Source organism: Capricornis sumatraensis, chromosome 17, assembly GCF_032405125.1.
Source record: "Capricornis sumatraensis isolate serow.1 chromosome 17, serow.2, whole genome shotgun sequence".
Lineage (NCBI taxonomy): Eukaryota > Metazoa > Chordata > Mammalia > Artiodactyla > Bovidae > Capricornis > Capricornis sumatraensis.
In genome coordinates, this window is record NC_091085.1 from 75,996,027 (window position 1) to 76,016,457 (window position 20,431).

At 60.9% G+C, this 20,431-nt stretch overlaps 2 protein-coding genes across 2 annotated transcripts; one reads left to right on the forward strand and one right to left on the reverse strand.

Annotated features, from left to right (window-relative positions):
• Positions 1 to 206: 206 nt before the first annotated feature.
• Positions 207 to 9,055, forward strand: CCDC157 (coiled-coil domain containing 157). The gene is made up of 11 exons (XM_068990249.1): positions 207 to 283; positions 1,287 to 1,545; positions 3,233 to 3,404; positions 4,291 to 4,915; positions 5,535 to 5,612; positions 5,984 to 6,174; positions 6,526 to 6,702; positions 6,845 to 6,968; positions 8,031 to 8,170; positions 8,621 to 8,709; positions 8,806 to 9,055. Exons 2-11 carry the CDS (start codon positions 1,298 to 1,300, stop codon positions 9,053 to 9,055), a joined length of 2,094 nt encoding a protein of 697 aa, XP_068846350.1. The 5' UTR covers positions 207 to 283; positions 1,287 to 1,297.
• A 1,995-nt stretch (positions 9,056 to 11,050) lies between these two features.
• Positions 11,051 to 15,004, reverse strand: RNF215 (ring finger protein 215). The gene is made up of 9 exons (XM_068990019.1): positions 14,717 to 15,004; positions 14,332 to 14,475; positions 13,755 to 13,826; positions 13,590 to 13,675; positions 13,005 to 13,161; positions 12,480 to 12,599; positions 12,244 to 12,387; positions 11,900 to 12,002; positions 11,051 to 11,810 (listed from the first exon to the last, which is right to left on the reverse strand). The coding sequence occupies exons 1-9, from the start codon at positions 15,002 to 15,004 to the stop codon at positions 11,788 to 11,790; spliced, it is 1,137 nt and encodes a 378-aa protein (XP_068846120.1). The 3' UTR covers positions 11,051 to 11,787.
• Between the last annotated feature and the right edge of the window lie 5,427 nt (positions 15,005 to 20,431).

Sequence of the window (20,431 nt, forward strand, 5' to 3'; positions counted from 1 at the left end):
TCGTGGTCAGAGCCAGCGGCGCCCCAAGCTCAAGGCCAGCAGCCCTCACTGCGCCTCCTGCTTGGGGTAGCCCACTTCTTCCATGGCAACCTCCTCCCAAGAAGCCCTCGCAGAGTGCACACTCCCTCACTCTCCCTTAATCTACTCCCAGGGACCGAAGGGCTGGACCCGGGAAGCCAGGCAGCTGGCTGAGCATCTGACCTTGAGCCCCAGAGCCTGCAGGCAAGTCCGAGAGCCGGGCACACTCAGATGTCCAGCTCCACGGACAGACACCTGTAGAGAGGTGAGGACAGGGCCAGTCCTCTGGGAGGCTGGCTGGCCCTCAGGAACTACCCTAGGGCCCTCTGGGTTTCCCTGCCTCTGTGGGTACAGGCAGGCCCTAGGGTCCCTGCCCAGGTGGCCAGGTCACACTGAAGTGGGGGAGGTGTGACCCAGAGGAAACGGATGGGCACAGGTTCAGAAACGAGTGCCCGCGTGGGAGCTGCTGCTTGTAGCCGATGGTGTGCGGAGTGGAGGGGACAGGGGAGCCGAGAGAGGACACGGGGAGGGGTGTATCGAGGGGCGGCCTTTCTCCCCGGGGCCAGAGAGAGTCCCAGGGGGCTGCCGGCCAGTGTAATGTGGTCAGATAGGCTTGGCCCAGATCTCCATAGCAGAAGTGGATCAGATTCCAGCGGGTAGGCCCGTGGCCCAGCTGGCAGCTGCAGCAGCGGCCCAAGCAGGAGGCGACAGTGGCCAGGGGTGGCCCAGCGCTCCCCGTCATGCTGTAGCTACAGCTCTCTCTTAGTTGTCAGCGGCCTGTCCAGGGTTTTGCTCAGAGAGGGGTGGCCAGCAGGTACATCCTCCTGCACAGCTGTATAAATAAATAAAAATAAACGGGCTCCCCCAGTGGCCCAGAGGTAAAGAATCCGCCTGCGATGCAGGAGACCCAGGAGACTGAGGCTCAATCTCTGGGTTGGGGAGATCCCCTGCAGGAGGAAATGGCAACCCACTCCAGTGTCCTTGCCTGGGAACACAGCTGTTAGGCACCCAGCATTTAGCAGGAGCCTGGCACACAGGTCCTCAGAGGAGCTGTGGACCAATGGACTCGGCCACATGGGCATGGGGTGGGGTGGACAAGAGGGAGGCTGGTGAGGTCACCCACAAGCAGGTCCCGAGGGGGCCAGGCAACAGTCTTCTCCCTGCTGTCAAGGTTAGATTTCAGCAGGTTTTCTTGGGCTTCCAGAAGCTTCCCCCAGCAGCAGCCACATGGCTTTGGCTCATGGGGGGCCCTCTCTGCCCCACCCCAGGAGCCACGAGGATGGCACACCTGCTGGGCAGCCCGGCCTGCATGGACAGCCTGCGCAAGGACCTTACCGACCTGCAGGGTGCCATCGTCGACGTGTTCTCCCGCGCCGGGCCCGTGCGCTTCCCCTCCTGGAAGTTCCCCGACCGTGCGGCCTGTGACCTGGATATGGTGGCCCTGCTGGAGCATTACGACCACGTGCCGGGCGACCCCGAGTTCACGCAGCTGGCCCACGCTGTGCTGCTAGAGCTGGTCATCGATAGGTGAGGGCCTCACCTGAACACGTTCACCGCAGAATGCCAGCCCCCACACATCAAACCCCAGCAGCAGCCCTGGGATCCCACTCCAACACCAGCGGTAACAGCCATCACCTTTGAGTGCGTGTCATCCAGGGCTAGGTCAGCTCAGGCCCCTCAAGGCGCCCGCTTCTCATGCCATGTCGCGCCGTGTCTCACCATCCATCTTCAGGAAGTTGCCGGCCACCCCATTGGTGCATGTGGCACCGCGGCTCTGCCACCTGCTTCTCCAGCTGCCTCTTAGGGTTTCTGCACGCCAAGGATGCTACATCTGCTGCTCAGTCTCCACCGCAGGCTCTATCCTGTCCCTTCTCTGTGTCATGGGACCAGACACGGGGTGCACTTGTCCACATCCTGGCCCTGCTGGGAAGAGGTCACTGGACTCCCCTCCTGCAGCGCCATCACTTTTATAGCGTCGTTCATGTTAGCAGGGTCATCAGCCTCCACTCCCTGGGGACCGCAGCCCAGGCTCCAAACCTTGCATGCTAATGAGGTCACGGGGCCCAATAGGCGGGGACCCCAGTGGCTTGGGGATGACCTGCCTGGGGACAAAGAGGCCTGGGGTAACTAACCACTCAGAGGCCTAGAGGAGCTGTGGGCGGGAAAGCACTTCTGGGACCCTATGAGGGGCGGAAGGGGTGTGAGCCCAGAACACACTCTCCTTCCTTCGCTGCTGCACCCTCTCCCAGGAAGGCCCCACCCACTCCCTTCTGGACTGGCCAAAGCCCACCCGCCCGGCACAGCCCAGTCTACCCATGGCCTTCCAGGAAGCTGATGCTGACATGTCTTCCCAGCCCTCGCCTGGCCACTCTGTCCAGGCCACCCTCCACCCACCCCATCCCACCCCCAGGCTGCTCATTCATTGTCACAATTCACAGAGGACACCTCAGCCAGAGAAGGGCAGGGCTGGGAGGCGCTCAGCACCCTCTCCCCCAGGCCCTGTCTGCCCAAGGCCCTCGGGGGTTTGGACAGCCCTCCTGTACCTTCAGCAACTGAAAGTCACTTTTCTGCCTGGTCTGTCTTATAAACACAGTTCTTTCGTCTTCTTTTAAAACAGCCAGGTTCCCATGCAAATGCCTGTGTCTCTCCCCAACACCCCTTTACCTTAAAATTAGCCCCCTCACTCAGGGGAGGAGAGGGACCTACCTCTCTCCCTCCAGCCTCTGCTGTCACAGAAGCAGCTCGTCACACAGGAGAAGTCCCCCCCACCCCCCGCAACACACATACACACACCTAGAATCAGGAAACCACAGGGCGCACTGCCCCGCACCCTTGCCCTGAGGCGTGTGCGGCCTCCCCCATGCGCGGCTTCATTGGTGTCCTCTGTGAGGTAAAGACTCTGAGCCCTGTGATGGAAGGCGGCCACTCAGCCAGCATGCCCTGAGCATCCAGCCTCCCAGAGCCTCCCAGTCCAGTGGGGAACAGCCAGGCAGAAGTGCTACCACCCAGGAGGCCCCAGAGAGGCCCCAAGCTTAGCCTTCAGAGAAGGCTTCCTGGAGGAAGTGGCTCTTGGGTTGTGCAGAGCATATTGTGAGATGCTCTGAGCCCCTGAGGCCCAGGCCAGTCTCCAGAGCCGGAGGCCACTGGACGTGTGGTGCCAAGGTGCGTTGGCACCAGGCTCTGCCCCAGTCGACCCTACCGTCTCCGCCCGCAGGCTTCTGCTGCTGCTTCAGAGCTGTGCGAGCTACCTGGAGAACCTGACCTTGGAGCAGATAGTGCCCCCGGCCCGGGCTGCAGGGCCCTGCATGTCCGTGGGGCTCACAGTACGACGCTTCTGGAACAGTCTGCTGAGGCTGGGCATGCTTAGCCAGCAGGCGGCCCTCCAGGTGCGTCCACCACTCCCCTCCCCCAGCTGCGGTCACCCTCACGCCAGCCCATCAGCCCCAGCTGCCTCGTCCACCACATGAGCACCATGCCCGCTGCTGGCTCCACTCTGGAAGTTAGCAATGCAGGCCTTGAGGGTCACGCTGGGGCCTCCCGGCTCTGTAGTGTACACTGTGGGACTTTGGAAAACTCCTACCCACTCTGAACCTCAGTTTGTTCATCTGTGCAGTGGGAGTGACGCCAGTCCTTACCTCCCAGGGCGTGTTTGAGTAATGGGGATTATGAAAGTGTTAGTCACTCAGTCATTTCTGACTCTCTGCGACCCCATAGACTGTAGTCCACCAGGCTCCTCTCTCCATGGGAATTCTCCAGGCAAGAATACTGGAGTGGGTAGCCATTGCCTTCTCCAGGGGAATCTTCCAGACCCAGGGATGGAACCCGGGTCTCCCACATTGCAGGCAGATTCTTCACCATCCGAGTCCCCAGGGAAGCCCCGATGGGGTTGACGATGAGCCCCATTTGTCCCAGGTCGCCCCGTCACCCTCACAACCACCTGTGGGCAGGACCACTGTCACCATAATGGGAAGGAAGCCAAAACCGAGAGTGGCTTCGGTGACACGCGAGCAGATGGGTCCACTCAGCAAGGGCCCCGCGCCCGGCAGCTGTGTCTGTCACCGTGTCACTATCCCAGTGCCAGGCGGGTACCCGCATTGACCTGGGCTTGGTAACGGAGGCAGCAGAGAGGAGAAGTGCGCTCCCATGCACGCTGCTGCCATATCCCAGTGCTTGAGCATCGGGCGAGGCTGCTGTCACAGAAATCCCCGGGGAGGCGGTCACCACCCAGGCCTGTCTCCCTCACCTGCCTTCCCTTTCTTTCCCTGACCACAGAAAAGGGCAAATCAAGGAGAGACCCTCACCTCCAAGCCCACAGCCAAGGGCGAGCCTGCCAGGAGCCCGGAACTGGGGACCGCCCAGCTTATCAAGGCACCCTCCCCAGTTCCAGGCCTGCCCCAGGCCTGCCCAGAGCAGGACAGCCTCCCTGTCAACGTCTCGCTGCAGCATCCAGGCGGGACGGCCGAGAACACCAGGAGTGTCCACTCCCAGACTGTAGAGACGGCCCTGGTGCCCTGTGACGCGTGCACCAGCGTCCAGGGCAGCCTGCGGGAGGTGGGCAAGGTGGTCATCGACCTGTGTCAGAGCCAGAACCTGCCCTCGTCACTGGGCCGCTTCCAGCAGCTGGTGCAGGACAGCATGGGGCACAGGCCACTGCCGGCTGCCACCGTGGGCCTCTGGGCGGCCGAGCAAAGCAAAGACCTGGCGCGCCTCGGCAAGCTCATGGGGCCCCTCAGGGCCCAGCTGGAGGAGGCCGAGGGCCAGAAGGACAGGCTGAGGAGGCAGGTGGGCGAGCTGGAGCAGGCCCTGCAGCAGGAGCGGGCGGCGCGGCAGCGGCAGGCCGAGGAGGCCGAGCAGCACCGGGCCCAGTGGGCGCGCGAGAGGCAGCAGCTGCTCGCAGGTCAGCCCCCGAAGCCGGGCCCTGGCGCCATCCGAGCACGGGCTCCCCCAGGAGCCAACCCTGCAACAAGGGTGTGGAAGAAACCTGGGCTGGAGACTCAGGGTACAGAAGGCAGGGAAAGGGGTGCGCTCACCAGGCTGCCGGCAGCCTGAGCCCCATCCCGCTGGGGAACGCAGGAGCGTAGAGAACAGGAGTCGTCCCACCAGAGGGGCGAGGGAGCCTGGGGATTCATACACTCCTGTGGGTCACTGAAGGGAACTCCTGGGAGCTCACCCCACTCCGGTACCCCCAGCCAGCAGAGGCGCCCCTCTGACCTCCTCAGAAGCTGTCAGGCAGAGAGACATGGCCTTGGGCCTCACAGCGGGCCAGCCCCCGTGGAGGTCGTGGAGCCTGAGGGAGCTGGGGCGAGCTGCCACCCTTTCTAAACAACCCTGTCGGCCCAGAGAGGTGCAGACACATGGCAGAGCCCAAGAGAAAGCAGGGTGGAGGGGCCAGGCCTGCCAGCACCTCCCCAGAGCCCCTCCCAAGTGTCCCACCATGGCGTGGGGCACACTAGGCATGAAACCCCCGCCAGGCCCTGGGGAGCCTCTGAAGGGCCTCTCTCTTGCAGCTGCCACAGAAACAAGTGACCTCAAGACGAAGGTGGCCACCCTGGAGGGGGAGCTGAAGCAGCAGCGTGAGTCCACGCAGGCTGTGGGTGAGGAGTCCCGCCGTGGAGCCCGGCACCTGAGCCCTGCGCTCAGTGGCCAGACCACCAGCCCCCAGTCTCTGTCTCCCAGGCTTCGGGGGCAAAGCCAAGGGAACCACAGAGGAGGCTGGGACTGACCGGCCACACCGCTGGGTGATGCCACCTCCCACCCAGAGAGGGCCTTCTGTTTCCAGCACCCATCTTCGGGCAGGGCTTGGAGCCCCACTCTGTGGCTGAGGACAAACACCGAGGCCCAGAGAAGTGCTGTGACAGTACCCCCCCCACCCCCCTTTCCAGGTCCCATCCTGGGTCAGAGGCTGTGCAGGGAGTCCCCAGTGCTCCCGGGCCCTGCCCCTTCCCACACGCGCTCCTTCCTGCAGAGAGCAAAGCCCAGCAGCTGCAGGCAGAGGCTGAGCACCGGTTGGAGGCCGAGCGGCAGGTGCGGCAGCTGGAGCAGCAGGTGGAGCTGCTGGCGGGGCGGCTGGAAGGGGCCAGCCAGCAGATCCGCTGGGCCAGCACGGAGCTGGACAAGGAGAAGGCCCGCGTGGATAGCATGGTCCGCCACCAGGAGGTGAGGCTGGGCCCTCCTCCGCGCCTGGGCTCCTACAACAAAGGGTCTGGGGAGACAAAACTCCACCGAGGGGGGACATGCTGGAGACCTCAGAATTCCTGAGTGGAGATCACGACTCGGGAGAAGTGGGCGGAGCCAGGCTGGCGGGAGTCAGCCAACTGCTTTCCAGGGGGCGGGGTCTGCAAGCCTAGGGGCCTGGCCTTGCCCGGGGCTGTGATTCGGCTCGCTTCGGCCCTCCACGCCTCCCACTGCACGCAGGTGCACAGACGGGATGCAGCACAAGGGGGTGGGCTTGGGGACGGTCGCCTCCCGTGTCCCTCACGGCCTGCCTCTCGCCCACTCCCGGCTCAGTCCCTGCAGGCCAAACAGCGAGCCCTGCTGCAGCAGCTGGACAGCCTGGACCAGGAGCGCGAGGAGCTGCGGGGCAGCCTGGACGAGGCCGAGGCCCAGCGGGCCCACGTGGAGGAGCAGCTGCAGAGCGTTCAGGGCGAGAGAGAGCAGGGGCAGTGCCAGCTCCAGGCCCAGCAGGTGCGGGGCGGGGGCGGGGCGGGGCGGGGCGGGGCCGGCTCCTCCCGGGGGCGGGGCTTCGAGCCGGTCCTCAGCTCGGAGCCTGCCCCGCCCCCAGGAGCTGCTACAGAGCCTGCAGCGGGAAAAGCAAGGCCTGGAGCAGGCGACCACGGACCTGCGGCTGACCATCTCGGAGCTGGAGCGGGAGCTCGTGGACCTGAGGGAGCGAGAAAGGCTGCTGGTGGCCTTCCCGGACCTGCACAGGCCCGCGGAAGCCCAGATCCAAAGTAGGGACCCGGGCTTGGTGCAGAGGACATGCTGGGACCTGGGGCGGGCTGGCGGCTGGGGGCTCGTCTGGGCAGGACACTGGGGCCTGCAGCGAGGGTGGTGGGGGTGCAGCCGTGTGGCCTCCAGAGCCCCTGTGACACCCGGGTGCTTTGTGTTGTCCACTCCTGGTGTGGACAGGGACACAGAGGCCCAGCAGTGAGGTGACTGCCCAGAGTCACACAGCCAAGTCCAGACGCCGGTCTGGATGCCTCTGTAGCCTGTGCCCTGTCACATGCCAGCCCTGGCTCAGCTTCCGTGTCCCCATCCCGGCATCTCCCCAAACCACACCACGGGGCCAGCTCCAAGGGTGCAGTGACCCCAACTGTCCAATGTCTGGGACTCCATGGCATGGGAGCGCTAGAGACCCAGCTCAGAAGACCGGCTGCCAGGCCACCTGGGTCCTCCAGCCCCTAGAGCTCTGGGTGAATCCGGTGCAGAGCTGGTAGGATGATCCACTGCGATCTAGCTGGTCACGTAGGTCATCACTTCTGAGTGCCGGGCCTCGTGATGCCCTGTTGACCGACCCACAGGCAGGTGACGAACCAGGAAACGGATAACGAGCGGCAGCAGCTTGCCTGGTTCAGTCAGTGGGGAGTACCCATCCCCCAGCAGTGGGAAAGAACATCCTCGCTGAATTCCTGGCCCTCAAACCCAGGAGCTGGCCATGACTTTGGGCGAGTCACTGTCTCTCGGGCCCTCCAAAAACGGGTAGCCTTGGAAGAGCTTCACTTCCTTACCTATTTGCTAAATCTTCAGTGAGCTCCAGTTCCCCCACCCCCACCCCAGCTCTCAAATTCTGCAAGGCTGCGGTCACCTCCCAGCAGGCAGGGGGCTACGGAACAGGGGCAAGGCCTCAGGAGAAGGAAGGTGCGGGAGGCCCAGAGCACCGACCCCGCCCACTTCCCCGTGCCCGTGGGGCCACACGGCCCAAGGCACGGTGCATCTGCCTTCGGAAGTGCTGTCCCGTTGGGCACAAGAGGGCGACCTGCTGAGTGTGCGGTGCCAGGCGTGCGTCCCCATAGGCTCTGGCAACGTCACGGACGACATGGAGAGGCAGGTGCAGGCCAACGACATCCGCATCCGGGTCCTGCAGGAGGAGAACGGGCGGCTGCGGTCCATGCTGTCCAAGATCCGGGAGGTGGCCCAGCAGGGGGGCCTCAAGGTGGGCAGCATGGCTCCCCAGCCTGAGAGAGGCCAGCCCCTGGGGACTCGGAAGAGGTCCCCCCAACCCAGCGGAGGTCTTGGGCTTCCCCGGGGAACCCACCGCCAGCCCTGCTCCTGGCACCTGGGGCCCTCCCAGCAGGTGGCTTTAGCTGTGCCTGCTGTGAAGACTCCCACGATTCAGCCAGGCATGAGGGTGTCTACGTGTCCTCCCCCTCCAAGCCCCCTCCAGCCCTTTGAGCCTTTATTTAAGTGCACCAGCAGCCTCATCCAAAAGCAAACCTTCCCACACTTAAGAGCTGATAGGCCCCAGGAGGCTTCCCAAACCTGGCCCTCAGAGGAAGGTGTGGACCACAGGTGCAAGCCCTCCCCCCGACCCTGCCCTCTATGGCACCCTCTCTGGTGGGTGTAGAGGGGCCCTGGGCCTTGCTGAACTCAGTTTTCTTTGCAGCTGATCCCGGAGGACCAGCTCTGGGCCCCTCGCGGCAAGGGAATCCAGGGAGCAGAGCCCCCAGCGCAGACCCCAAGGACATGCCCGGGGTGAGTGAGGCTTTGTCAGAGGCGGGGCGCATGGCAGGGGTGGGGGAAGCCCGCTCGCTCGCTCATGGGGGATCTTGCCGTCTGGTCTTCCCTCAGGGTCCCGGGCAGGCGACACTCACCGGGCAGCAGGCCAGCCAGTGCAGGCAGGGCCCTGCCGGGCCAGCCCCAGGCATCCCCGCCACTGCGGCCCCACAGCCGACCCGGCAAGTCCTCCCCGGAGGATGTGACCTACCCGACCAACTGCACCCAGAGCCCCATCCGCGCCTTGGCCAGGCTGAGGAGGAGACTGTCACCAAGCAGGGGCCGGGCCAGCCCTGCACACCAGCCCCAGGAGCGGCCCACGTAACCTTCCAGTTGGGGGGTAGGCTGCAGGGCAGGCAGCTGGCAACCCACCAGGTGTAATAAAGCCCAGGCCACCTGCCCATGGCAACCTTGGCCTTACTGCCTTCCTCCCCGTTCCTGAGTCTCCAGCCCTGAGGGTCACTGGCTGACAGAGGCCTGGCACACCACATGCCATCCGTGAAGGGGAACTGCCCACCTCCCTCCTGATGGGCAACAGAGGACAAGGACGCGCTGAGGGCAGAAAGAAGCTTCTGGCACCTGAAAGGCAGTCTTTTGATTCGCCACCCCCCCCACCCCCCCACCCAGAGCAAAGGCTAAGGGATAATATAGACACACTGGCCCCGCCCACGAAGAGCAGGGTCAGTCAGGGGGGTGCAGGCAAAGGGGGCTGGCCCGGTGAGGACCCCGAGGCAAGGAAGGGGTCAGAGGCAGGCAGGGGCCACCCAGCTGCGCACCCGGGGGTGGGGACACTAAGGACCCCAGAGTCAGCCTTCCTTTCACTGGGGAATGCCTCGCCTTCAGGACACACGAGTGACGAAGGCTTTCTCTAAATCCAGGAGGTTAGTTCCCCACGAGGCCACTGGAGGCAGGGCAAGGCTTTGCCTAGCCAGAGAGGGGCCACCCCCACCAGCCTGGCTGTCCCAGGCCTGTCCCGTGGGGCCCCAGCACCGAGGCCTGCAGGCTCACCAGCCCTCAGTAATCCAGTTTCCCTCACAAACCCTCCGGCCTGCCCCGAGCCCCCTCACCTGTGAAGGGCAGGCGCTAAGACCTTGCTGAGGACTTCCGGGGATGGGGGGGCTCTTGGCTTTCTGGGACAGTTTTTCCCAGCCAGGATGCCAACAGATAGATAGAGCACCTCTGTTTACAGAGAAAGGTCAAGAGGGGGCATGTGTGGTCAGGGTGTGGTTGGGGTGAGCCCAAGTCCTGCTTCTGTGGAGCCCGGGGGGCTTGCTGAACTAGGCCCTTCACAGGGCGGCTTGCTGAGGCAGGAGCCTGAAAGCCAGGAGCGAACCTGTCAGCCCGGCTCCGCTCTGCACCCGTTCAGCAGTTCACAGGTCCATAAATCAGACGTCCGAGCCCCACATGGCTGGGTTCTCTGCTCAGGGCCTTAGAATCAGGCCGAAATGAAAGCATCTGCCAGGCTGCATTCCTTTTGCAAGGGACTGGGGCAGATTCCAGGCTCCTTCTGACTGCTGGCCGCATTCCAGCTCCTGCAGCTGCCGCACAGAGGTCCGTTTCCTCGCTGGCCGCCGCCAGGGCCGCTCTTGGCTCCGGGAGGCCGTCTAACTTCTCGCCACGTGGCTCCTCCATCTTCGAGTCAGCAACAGAGAATATCTCAGGCTCCGATCCCCTCTACGCTTCAAACTCCTGACTTTCTCTTCCTCTGCCAGCTGGGGGAAACGCTCTGCTTTTAATGGGCTCCCCTGGTTAGGTCAGGCCTCCCTGGACACCTACCTTCCCACACATTAAGGTCAGCCGTGCCATACAACACAACCTAATCACGGGAGTAGACTGCATCAGTGTCCCAGTTCCAGGGTCACACAGGGTGTGTTCATGGGGGCCGGGGGCATCCTAGGGGCTGTTTTATTTTTCGGCTGCACTGGGTCTTCCTTGCTGTGTGTGGGGGCTCTCTCCAGTTGGTGGCGAGCGGGGGCGACTCTCCAGCTGCAACGCAAGGCCTTCTCACCGTGGTGGCTTCTCTCGTTGCAGAGCATGGTCTCTAGGGCACGCCACCTTAGTCGCCCTGAGGCACGTGGAATCTCCCCGGACCAGGGATTGAACCTGTGTCCCCTGCACTGGCAGGCGGTTCTTAACCACTGGGTCACCAGGGAAGTCCCCTTCGGAGGCATTTTAGAGTCCTCCACCTCCCACAGGCAGTAGACCCCAAAGGTGACTTGTTTATCTTAAAACATCCACACATTTTACATCTTATATTAAAATATATCCATGTTTATTTTAATACTAAACCTCTTTGAGCCCCAATTATTTTTTTAATAAAAACGGATGACCCTGGAAAATGTACCACATTTACTCTGTGGCTTCAAGTATCCTGGTCAGCAACCTGTAGCCCCATGGAGCAGCACAGGGCTAGATGGTTTCTAAGGCCTCTGGTCCCAGCCAGGCCCCAGATGGGAGCCCAGCTGGACAAGCCCTGGGACCCACGGCCCCAAGTGCCCAAAGGCCCAATGCCAGCAGGCAGCGGGGGCCTCTAGGTTCAACATCATAGCCTTGACCAAGGTGTGTCCACAAGATGGTCAGGCTAGGGTGCCTCCAAGGCCAGATGGCGCCTCCCCTGACCCACCCCCCAATAAATATGCACAGAACCTGGCCACTGCAGCCTCAGCCCTCAAGGATGCCCTGCCAGCCAGGCCAGGGAGCTCCCAGAGCTCTGGGAACAGGGGCACTGCCCACACCCTCTCCCCCAGATGCCTGGTGGGGGTCCTGGGAGCTGCCTTTGAGGAGGCAGACAGAGACACCCCAAGATGGCAGACAAGGGCCCCAAAGCTGCCTCTCTTCCTGCCAGGTCCGAGCCGCGCATCCTCAGGCTGGGGACGGTGGTCCCTCCCTCCTGGTGTGGATGTGGGTGGGGGACACCTTGCCCCTGAGCAGGGAGGCCCCATCCCTCCCCCCACCCCAGGGCTTTTTGTCCTGTCCCCCGCTGCTGTCCTGTTCCAGGCGTCAAGAAGGCAGGCAGGCGGGGCCCCTTCCCCGCGTACAGAGACCCCACCGGGGCAGCTAATCATCAGAGTAGCGGTTCCCTGCAGGAGAGGAGGAGAAACGACAAGGAGAGAGGTGTCAGGTGGGAACCAGGTGGAGCCAGCCAAGAGCCCCCACCCTCGGTGCTCACCCAGGACGTTGAATTTGCACAGCGGGCAGGTCTGCTGGAGCATCAGCCAGGGGTCCACGCAGTCTCGGTGGAACTCATGCTTACAGGGCAGCACCCGGAGCCACTGCAGGGGTGGGGGGCATGGGCTCAGGCCACAGGGAAGGCCTCCGGTGGGGGTGCCAGGCCCCGTGCCCTCACCTGAGCTGGAAACCGAAACCCCTGCGGCCCGCCACGCCCCCTCCCCAACCCGTTCTGCTTCCCAGATCTCTAGTGGGGCAGGAAGAAGGCCGGTGGGGGCTCTTCCCAGGTGTGTTGGGAGCAGGGCAGGCATCATAGCCCCGCTGCCCTGTGCCCAGGGCACCAACCTGCTTGTTGCAGAAATAGTCCAGACACACAGCGCATGTCTCAGCACCAGGCTCCGGGGGACTCTGTGCCGCCCGGCCCAACCGGCACCTCCGGGTCTTGAGGGATGCCAGCCTCTGCACCACCCGGCGCTTGAGCAGCTCCACCTTGGGGGGGGGGCAGGGAAAGGGCAGCACAGTTCCCAGTGCTGGGGACACGGGCCCCCCTCCCATGGGTCCCCCCAAGGGCTGGCTCCCACCTGGCCTCCGGGCTCCCGCCGGCTCTGCCGGGATGCCTGCCGCTGAGCTTGCACCACAAGGCCCGTGCACAGGAGCATGGCCACCAGCAGGATGGCATTCCACAGCTGCTGCAGCGGCTTCTGGGGAGGGGAGCCGGGCGTCAGGGCCCCTGGGGCCACCCCACCCCCCTTGATCCCCCAGTAAATCCACCCTGAGGACCAGGCAGGTGAGGTCCACGGGCATCATGACCCTGGAGGCACCTGGCTTCATCTTCTGAAGACTCTGTTCTTCCTGGCTTTCACAGGAGAAACTGTGAAACCCAGGTAAGGAGTCCGAAGGGGAGTCAAGGCTTCCAAGAGGCGAATGGATGTGACAAGAGCAGCAGCTAACGCTGACTGTGTGTGACCCTGGGTCAGGCACCCACCCAGCCCCTGAACCCTCAGAGCAGCCCTGGGAGGTGCAAGAGGTGGTCTCCCTACCTGGGGAGGAGGAGGCCACAGGACTTGAGACAAGGCATGTGTGTACCCGGCCCCCCAAGTACCCACCTGCTCCTGGGCCCGACTGCCTCCCAGGCACACCAAGTCTTGCCATCCTCCATAGCCATCCTTAGAGAGGCCACAGGTAGTCCACAGGGTCAGCTTCCACTCGATGTTAGCCGACAGGGACTCTCCGCTGGTGATCTCAGCCGTGGCCTGGGTCCTCCTGGGAGGGGAAGCCAGAGGCACCGGACGGAAGGACTCGGAAGGAAAGGCTCAGGCCCACTCGCCCCAGCCTTCTGGGAAGAGGATCCCCTGAGTATCCTGAGTATCACCCCAGAGTAGCCCTTCTGCTTTGGCCTCCAGGCCTGTCGCAGCCACTGGTTTCTCCAGGTCTCGTGACAGCCGGCCAAGGAGGCCCACAAGCTCAGGGAGGAGCCCATCAGGAGCTGGCTTCCTCCATGTGGAGACCAATCCCCTCTGCCGAGAAAGCAGCCTCCTCGCTCCACGCCCTGGTACCTCGCTCCGGTCTCTCCACCCATTTCTCAGGCCAAGAGACTACAGGCTCAGATGAACAGGGAAGGGCCTGGTCCCAAGACCCCTGAGCTCATGGCAAAGCCAGGGAGCCTAGCGGGAGCCCATGCCCCAACTCACTGCAGCAGCGCCTCCAACAGCTTGGTGACATTGGAGGAATAATGCAGGACGATCACTGGCCTGAGCAGAAGCTGGGAAATGTCCAGCTGGAGGGGGACAGGGCGGTCAGGCAGCCCGGGTCACCGTCCCCCAGCCCTGCCCCGCCCCCAGCCTGACTCGTTTTACCTCTCGGACCACATTGTGGTTCAGAACGAGGAGCAGCAGGGCTGAGGCTCCCAGGAAGAGTGCCCTCCGCATCTGCAGAGCAGAGCCAGAGGTCAGCACACAGCCTGCCCACACGCCCACCCCACCACCTACAGCCACAGTTGTTCTTGGCTCCTGGTGAGCACTTCCCCTGGACAGACCAGCTGTAAGCAACTTGAGGTCAAGGACAGAAACCCTTATTCCTCCCACCCCCACCTCCAGATGCCCTGTGGGACCCAAACAGCCTGTGCCTTCCCTGGTCCAAGCAGAGCAAGCCTGCCCACCGCACACCCCCCCGCCCCCCGCAGAACTCCCCATCGGATACTCTCAGAGCCTGGTCAAGCTTCTGGACTCTCTCTGGTCTCCTGCCACCTCCCTGCTGCCAAACACCCTGACCCTCGTCTACACCTGGGGGTCTCTTGCCCCACACAGGCCCAGGGCTTCTCTGGAAGGTCCTTAGAGGCCCATCGGGTAGTCTGGCCCTAGCAACTGCCTTCCTCCAGCCCCTCTTCCACATACCACCACCCCTGCCACCCCCCACCCCTCACCCACCCCGCACCTGCTGAACCAGAGCCTTGGGATAGGCCTGTGGGCTAGCGCCCTGACTCTCCTGGTGAATCTGGGCCTCCTGCTCTTTGCCCACGTATGCCACCGCAATCCAGCCTTCTACGGGCGCATCCTGCTCAGCATCCACGATGTCCATCTGTGGGGCGAGGAGCCGTGGGTAGAGGGAGGGCGGGGAGTAAGGGGATCGGACGCAGAGCGGATGCAAGGCCAGGGTCTGGGAACGAGTTTGCAAGAGAAAGCAGCCGATCTCAGGTTCTGGAAACCGGAGGGCTGGGAGCCTGGGCAGTCTGGGGGAAGGGGCGCTGGGCTGCCAGGGCTTGGTCCAGGATGAAGACCAGGTGTGGGTGCAGGGTCTGCGGCGGCTCAGCGGCGCTCACCAGCAGCAAGCGGCCGCCCAGCGGGGGCGCCGGGTCGGCCTCGGGGCCGATCCTCACCCCCTGCAGCACCAGCGCGTCCTGCCGCGGCAGCCTCACGTCCACCCGCACGGCGCGGGCCCCGCCCCGCCCCGCCCCGGCCGCGGGCTCGCCGCCGTCCGCCGCGGCCCCCGGCCCCGCCAGGCCCAGCCAGAGCGGCAGTAGGGGCAGCAGCAGCAGCAGTGGCGACGGTGGCGGCGGCGGAGGCGGCGGCGGCGGCGACCTCAGCGCGGGGCGAGCGGCGGGGCCCATGGCGGGACCCGGGGAACAGACGACGCGGGGACGCCGGGGGGTGGTGTCCTGGGCGTCGGGGGGAGAGGGGGAGCGGCGGGAGCGAGGGCGCAGCCGGACAGGGCGGGGCGCTGAGGGGCGGGGGCGTGGCTGCAGCCGGACGGGGCGGGGCGCTGAGGGGCGGGGCGGGGCTGAAGCCGGACGGGGCGGGGCGCCGGGAGGCGGGGCGCCGGGAGGCGGGGCGGCCCCTCGGCGCCGCCAGCACCCAGGCTGGGCCTCGCGCGCCCCCTGGTGGCCTCGGAGAACGCGGAGCGACGGCAGCCACGCGGAGGTGGGAAGTCGGAGAGCCTGCGCTCGCAGTTTTCCTTTGTCCGATGGCAGAGACCAGAGGAAAGGACTCCGACAGAGACAGGTGAAAAATAGTTGGTGACTCGGGGAGGCCGAGGCACGCCGAGGGGCCCAGAGGGCAGCAGCAAGGAACTTCTGGGGGTCTGGACACTGAATCTTGCTCTTGAGCGGCCTGGCCTGCCGGTCACAAGGTCGGCCTGGTTCTCCAGTTCTCTACCAGACTGAACTCCCGGAGGCGGACCAGGGACTGGTCTGGCAGGCGGGTGGGTGATGGAGAGGGGGAGCTTGAGACAGGAATCCTGGAGGGGAAGAGAGAGGTGCCAGGCGTTCCCGGCCCCAGGGGCCCAGTGCCTCAGAGGGACCCTGAGGCTGGGTCTTCAGGCCGGTCACTTTCCTGGGCTTCGAAACAGGCACGGTAGAAGACCAGCACCGTCACACCCCTGACCAGTCGTCTCTTGATGCCTGCAGCAATCTGAAAATTATGTGAATGGTCCCAAAACTTGTCCTTTACTCCCAGGGGTTGCTGCTGCTGGGAGCTGGCTCAGTCTAAAACTGGGCCTTTAGAAAAACTGTATCGTGATAAAAGAACAAAGCCCTAAAGAGGCATGACATTTTATTTTGAAAGTTTTATTTTGAAAGATTTCAAGCATGCAGAAAAATGGAAAGAATATTGCAGGGGACACCTGTGTAACCACCAACACTGAACCACCAAGATGCTCCTGAAGAATTAGTTGGAGAGAATAACACATACAATAAAGGTGCAGTAATCAAAAACAGCATGGGGAAGATAGACATAGACACACAGAATAGAATTGGGAGATGCACGGGCAGTCCATTCAGCGAGGGCAGGAACACTCTCTTCCACAAATGGTGCTGGGACAACTGGCTATCACATGCAAAAGAATGGGACTCCTACCTCATACTGTATACAAAAATTAACTCAAAATGGACTGACAGTGGAAATGCAAAATGGTGTTGCTGCTGTGGAAATCAGGATGGCGGTTCCTCAAAAACAAACAAACATAGAATTACCCTCTGATCCACTTCTTGGTAAATCCAAAAGAATTGAAAGCAAGAACTCAAACAGATGTTGGTACACCAGCGTTCATAGCGGCATTATTCACAACAGCCAAAAGATGGAAACAGGTTTGTTTTGCTTGTTGCACAAGGTGAAATGCTGAGACACTGAGGTTTGCAGCAAAAACAGCCAGGCGAGGAAATAGGAGAACAAGCCTCGAGTCTGCCTCCCCGAAGGCCAGGGGCTCAGGGTATTTATGGCATGAAAATCAAGCAGCAGGGTGGTCTGGGGGTGGGGGAGCCCAGGGAAAGGTGACTGGGGAAAGGTGCGGCAGTCTTCATTCTGCGCAGGCGCAACTAAGCTACAAGCCTCTGCAGGTTCATCGCATAATCTGAGGGAGGAATTATCGGCTCTCTGAAATCAAAAGGTTTCGAAGCACAAACCCAGCACGTGCCCAGGTGGAGGGTCAGTGGTCCTATCCAGTCTTAACCAGCTTAGCTCAAACTCGACACGGCTGACTCCATTTCTAGAAAACAACTCGGGTGAACACCTTATTGTTTACACCATGTGCTGCTTAGAAGACATGCATCTCAAAATGACCTTGGTTAGTGAAGGCTGGTGAAATGGATTGACTCATCACCCTCAGTTTCACAACTGAAATGTCCATCAGTGGATAAATGGGTAAACCTCAGATATGCAGATGATACCACACTTACGGCAGAAAGCAAAGAGAAACTAAAGAGCCTCTTGAAGAAAGTGAAAGAGAAGAGTGAAAAAGTTGGCTTAAAACTCAACATTCAGAAAACTAAGATCATGGGATCTGGTTCCATCACTTCATGGAAAATAGATGGGGAAACAGTGGAAACAGTGACAGACTTGGGCTCCAAAATCACTGCAGATGGTGACTGCTGTCATGAAATTAAAAGATGCTTGCTCCTTGGAAGAAAAACTATGACCAATCTAGACAGCATATTAAAAAGCAGAGACATTACTTTGCCAACAAAGGTCTGTCTAGTCAAAGCCTTGGTTTTTCCAGTAGTCATGTATGAATGTGAAAGTTGGACTATAAAGAACGCTGAACGCTGAAGAATTGATGCTTTAGAACTGTGGTGTTGGAGACTCTTGAGAGTCCCTTGGACAGCGAGGAGATCCAACCAGTCAATCCTAAGAGAGAATATTCATTGGAAGGACTGATGCTGAAGGTGAAACTCCAATACTTTGGCCACCTGATGCCAAGAACTGACTCATTTGAAAAGACCCCGATGCTGGGAAAGATTGAGGGCGGGAGAAGGGGGCAACAGAGGATATGGTTGGATGGCATCACTGATTCAATGGACATGAGTTTGAGTGAACTCTGGGAGTTGGTGATGGACAGGGAAGCCTGGTGTGCTGCAGTCCATGGGGTCACAAAGAGTCGGACACGACTGAGCGACTGAACCGAACTGAGTTCATGGCCGAGAGGCCATGTATTAATATTATTGTGTAATGTGTCCAGAATAGATAAATCAGATGGGAAGCAGATGAATGGCTGCAGGGAGGGGGAAATGGCATGTGACTGCTTCATGGTTCAAGGCTTCCCTCGGGTGACAGAAAGGTTTTGAAACTGAATAGAGAAGCTGGTTGCCCACCATTGTGAATATACTCAATACCACTGAATTTTTTACTTTTTTGATTTTTTTTAAGATGTCAGTTATTTTGCCAATAATCTTTTTTTCAGTAGTATTTATTTACTTACTTACTTTAATTTTTGGCCTCATCGTGGGCCATGCCGGATCTTAGTTTCTTGACCAAGATCGAGCCCAGGCCGCCTGCACTGGGAATGAGAAGTCTGAGCCACTGGATCACCGGGGAAATCCCTGAATTTCTTTTTTACTTTAAAGTGGGTAATTTTAGGTTGTGTGAATTTCACTTCAATGAAAAAAATAATGCAGGCCTGGCTGTATCGTAACAAAACCCTAAAAATCAAGCAAATGAGAAACAGGAAGTGCAGATCGCCAGCGTGGAGTTTGATTGTGAAGGCCGGGTCCCCGCAGTCTCAGTGTTGTGTTTTTAAGTCACTTGATTGTTATATCATCCTGCTTTGCATAGGTTACTAACCTTTTGTAAGTTATCATTCTTCCTAAATTGCGCAGTGCCCTGGGGAGGCCCTGTGGGGTCCATGGAGAGTCTCGCTTCTCCAATTCTGTGAATGTCGCAGCCTGTCTGTCAGCCCCAGGGTCAAGGTTGCAAGGACAGAGCCTGCAGTCAGCCAGGCTGTTGGCTCCACTGCCTCCCTGTCCATGTTCCCACCACTGACTCCCCGTTCCCACACTTCTTCCCAAGGCAGGGGGTCCTCGCGGCCCCCCAACACACACACACACCTTCCAGATGCAGACCTTAGCTCACACCCGTCCCCACCTGGAACACACGTCTGCTTCCCTACCAGTGTCCATATCCTAGCCTCCATCTGAGGGAGCCTGAGGGCTGCTGTAAACATGGTGAGCCGTCACTGCCTGTGGTCTCTCCTCCCATGGGCAACCCTGGCGATCCTGGGAGAGACAGAGGCCTGCGGATACAGTCTTAATGTGGGAGAGTGTAGCCCAGGCCAGGCCAGCCCAGTCCAGGTCCTTCTGCTGCTGGGTGGGGTGGAGCTGGGGGCTGTTGGGGAGCAGTTAGGGTTAGGGATCAGCTTTCTTGCCCTGGGGCCCCAAATGGGAGTTGGACTAAACAGTTGTTGGTGGGTAGGGGAGTTCCCTTCATCAGGCGTACTGTGATCCCAAACGGCTTGTGTCTTGGTGTAGAAGGTTTCCTGGCCCTGGGCTGGACTGTGAACTGTGTGGAAGAGGCCCCCGTGTCCCTCACCTTTCCTCACCCCTGCTAAAGTTGCAAGGGGACAGAGGAAGAAATGAAGCTGTTAACGAAAGTGTGAGGTGCGTGGGGTGTTTTGCCCAATGCGCTAATGGGGTGGGGGCAGGGAAATGATTTAGACCTGGTACCAGGAATGGAGTATGTGGGGGGGCAGTGGCTGGCACGGGCTGCTCTTCCTCTGCTGCGAAATGAATCCTTCAGTGTGACTCCAGGCTGTGCATATAATGGGCAAGCATCCCGCGAGTCCAGGGATGGGAGTGCCGGCAGGATATGGAGAGGGCAAACCCATGTTCAGAATACAAGTTGGCCCCAGTGAGCAGGAACCTTGGCCCCTGTGATGGAGACGCGGCAATGTGCCGAGGCTACCACTAGGTGGCAGGCTCGTCCCCACGGAGCGCCTCTGGGGGTGGGGGTGGGGCACACTGGGCCCGGTGTTGGTCTCTGCTGTGTTTACAAAGGGGGCCTTCAGGAAGGCTTCCGCGGGCGGCATCGTGGTAAAGACTCCACCTGCCAATGCAGGAGACGCGGGTTGGATCCCTGGGTCGGGACGATCCCCTGGTGGAGGAAATAGCAACCCACTCCAGTATTCTAGCCTGGGAAATCCCGTGGACAGAGGAGCCTGGCGGGCTACAGTTTAGGGGGTGGCAAACGAGTTGGACACGACCTCGTGACTGATCCCTCCAGGAGGGCAAAGCCTTGCTCACAGGGACTCATCACCCGCGGGATGAGGATACACAGGCTGCTGGCCCCAGATCCTCGAGGTGCAGATCAAAGGAATGATTCCAGCGAGCCCAGACTTGCATCTTCCCAGACACACAAAAGTGCTAAGTCCCTTAACTCGAGGTATCCAGTTTCTTTTATTAACAGTAATCTGATGTTCCAACTGCCTGGGCTTTGTCACAAAAGCTCCTATCCCTCTTGGCTTCCTCTCTGAAGAATTATCTGAGATGCTGTGTTCTGGGCTTAAGCCCTTAGATTTGACCACCAATTTAAACATAAATTTTAGGTTGTGCTTTTTTTTCCCCTCCCCTAGTTGACAGGGGCTTCAAAGCCAGTTGCAACAAGAGAAGGCTAGATGGTGGCAGGGAGGGCTGTATTTTCAGAACTCAGAGGTCCTTGAGGTCTCCACGTTACAGGCACGAGCCCCAGAACACACACCGAATCGTCTCAGCAAAATCTTAGGCTGTCCCTCAGTTGCCTCGTGTCCTTGCCACCTCCCTCCACTCATCCAGATG

Bases quoted from the DNA above. Each gene is read 5' to 3' on its own strand.
- CCDC157 (XM_068990249.1), top strand. From the start codon at position 1,298: ATGGCACACCTGCTGGGCAGCCCGGCCTGCATGGACAGCCTGCGCAAG. The intron at 6,703-6,844 runs GTGCGGGGCGGG...GGCCTGGAGCAG, and splicing joins GCCAGCTCCAGGCCCAGCAG to GCGACCACGGACCTGCGGCT. The intron at 6,969-8,030 runs GTAGGGACCCGG...GCGTCCCCATAG, and splicing joins CGCGGAAGCCCAGATCCAAA to GCTCTGGCAACGTCACGGAC.
- RNF215 (XM_068990019.1), bottom strand. From the start codon at position 15,004: ATGGGCCCCGCCGCTCGCCCCGCGCTGAGGTCGCCGCCGCCGCCGCCT. The intron at 13,676-13,754 runs GTAAAACGAGTC...GTCCCCCTCCAG, and splicing joins ACCACAATGTGGTCCGAGAG to CTGGACATTTCCCAGCTTCT. The intron at 12,003-12,243 runs GTTGGTGCCCTG...CCACCCCTGCAG, and splicing joins ACTATTTCTGCAACAAGCAG to TGGCTCCGGGTGCTGCCCTG.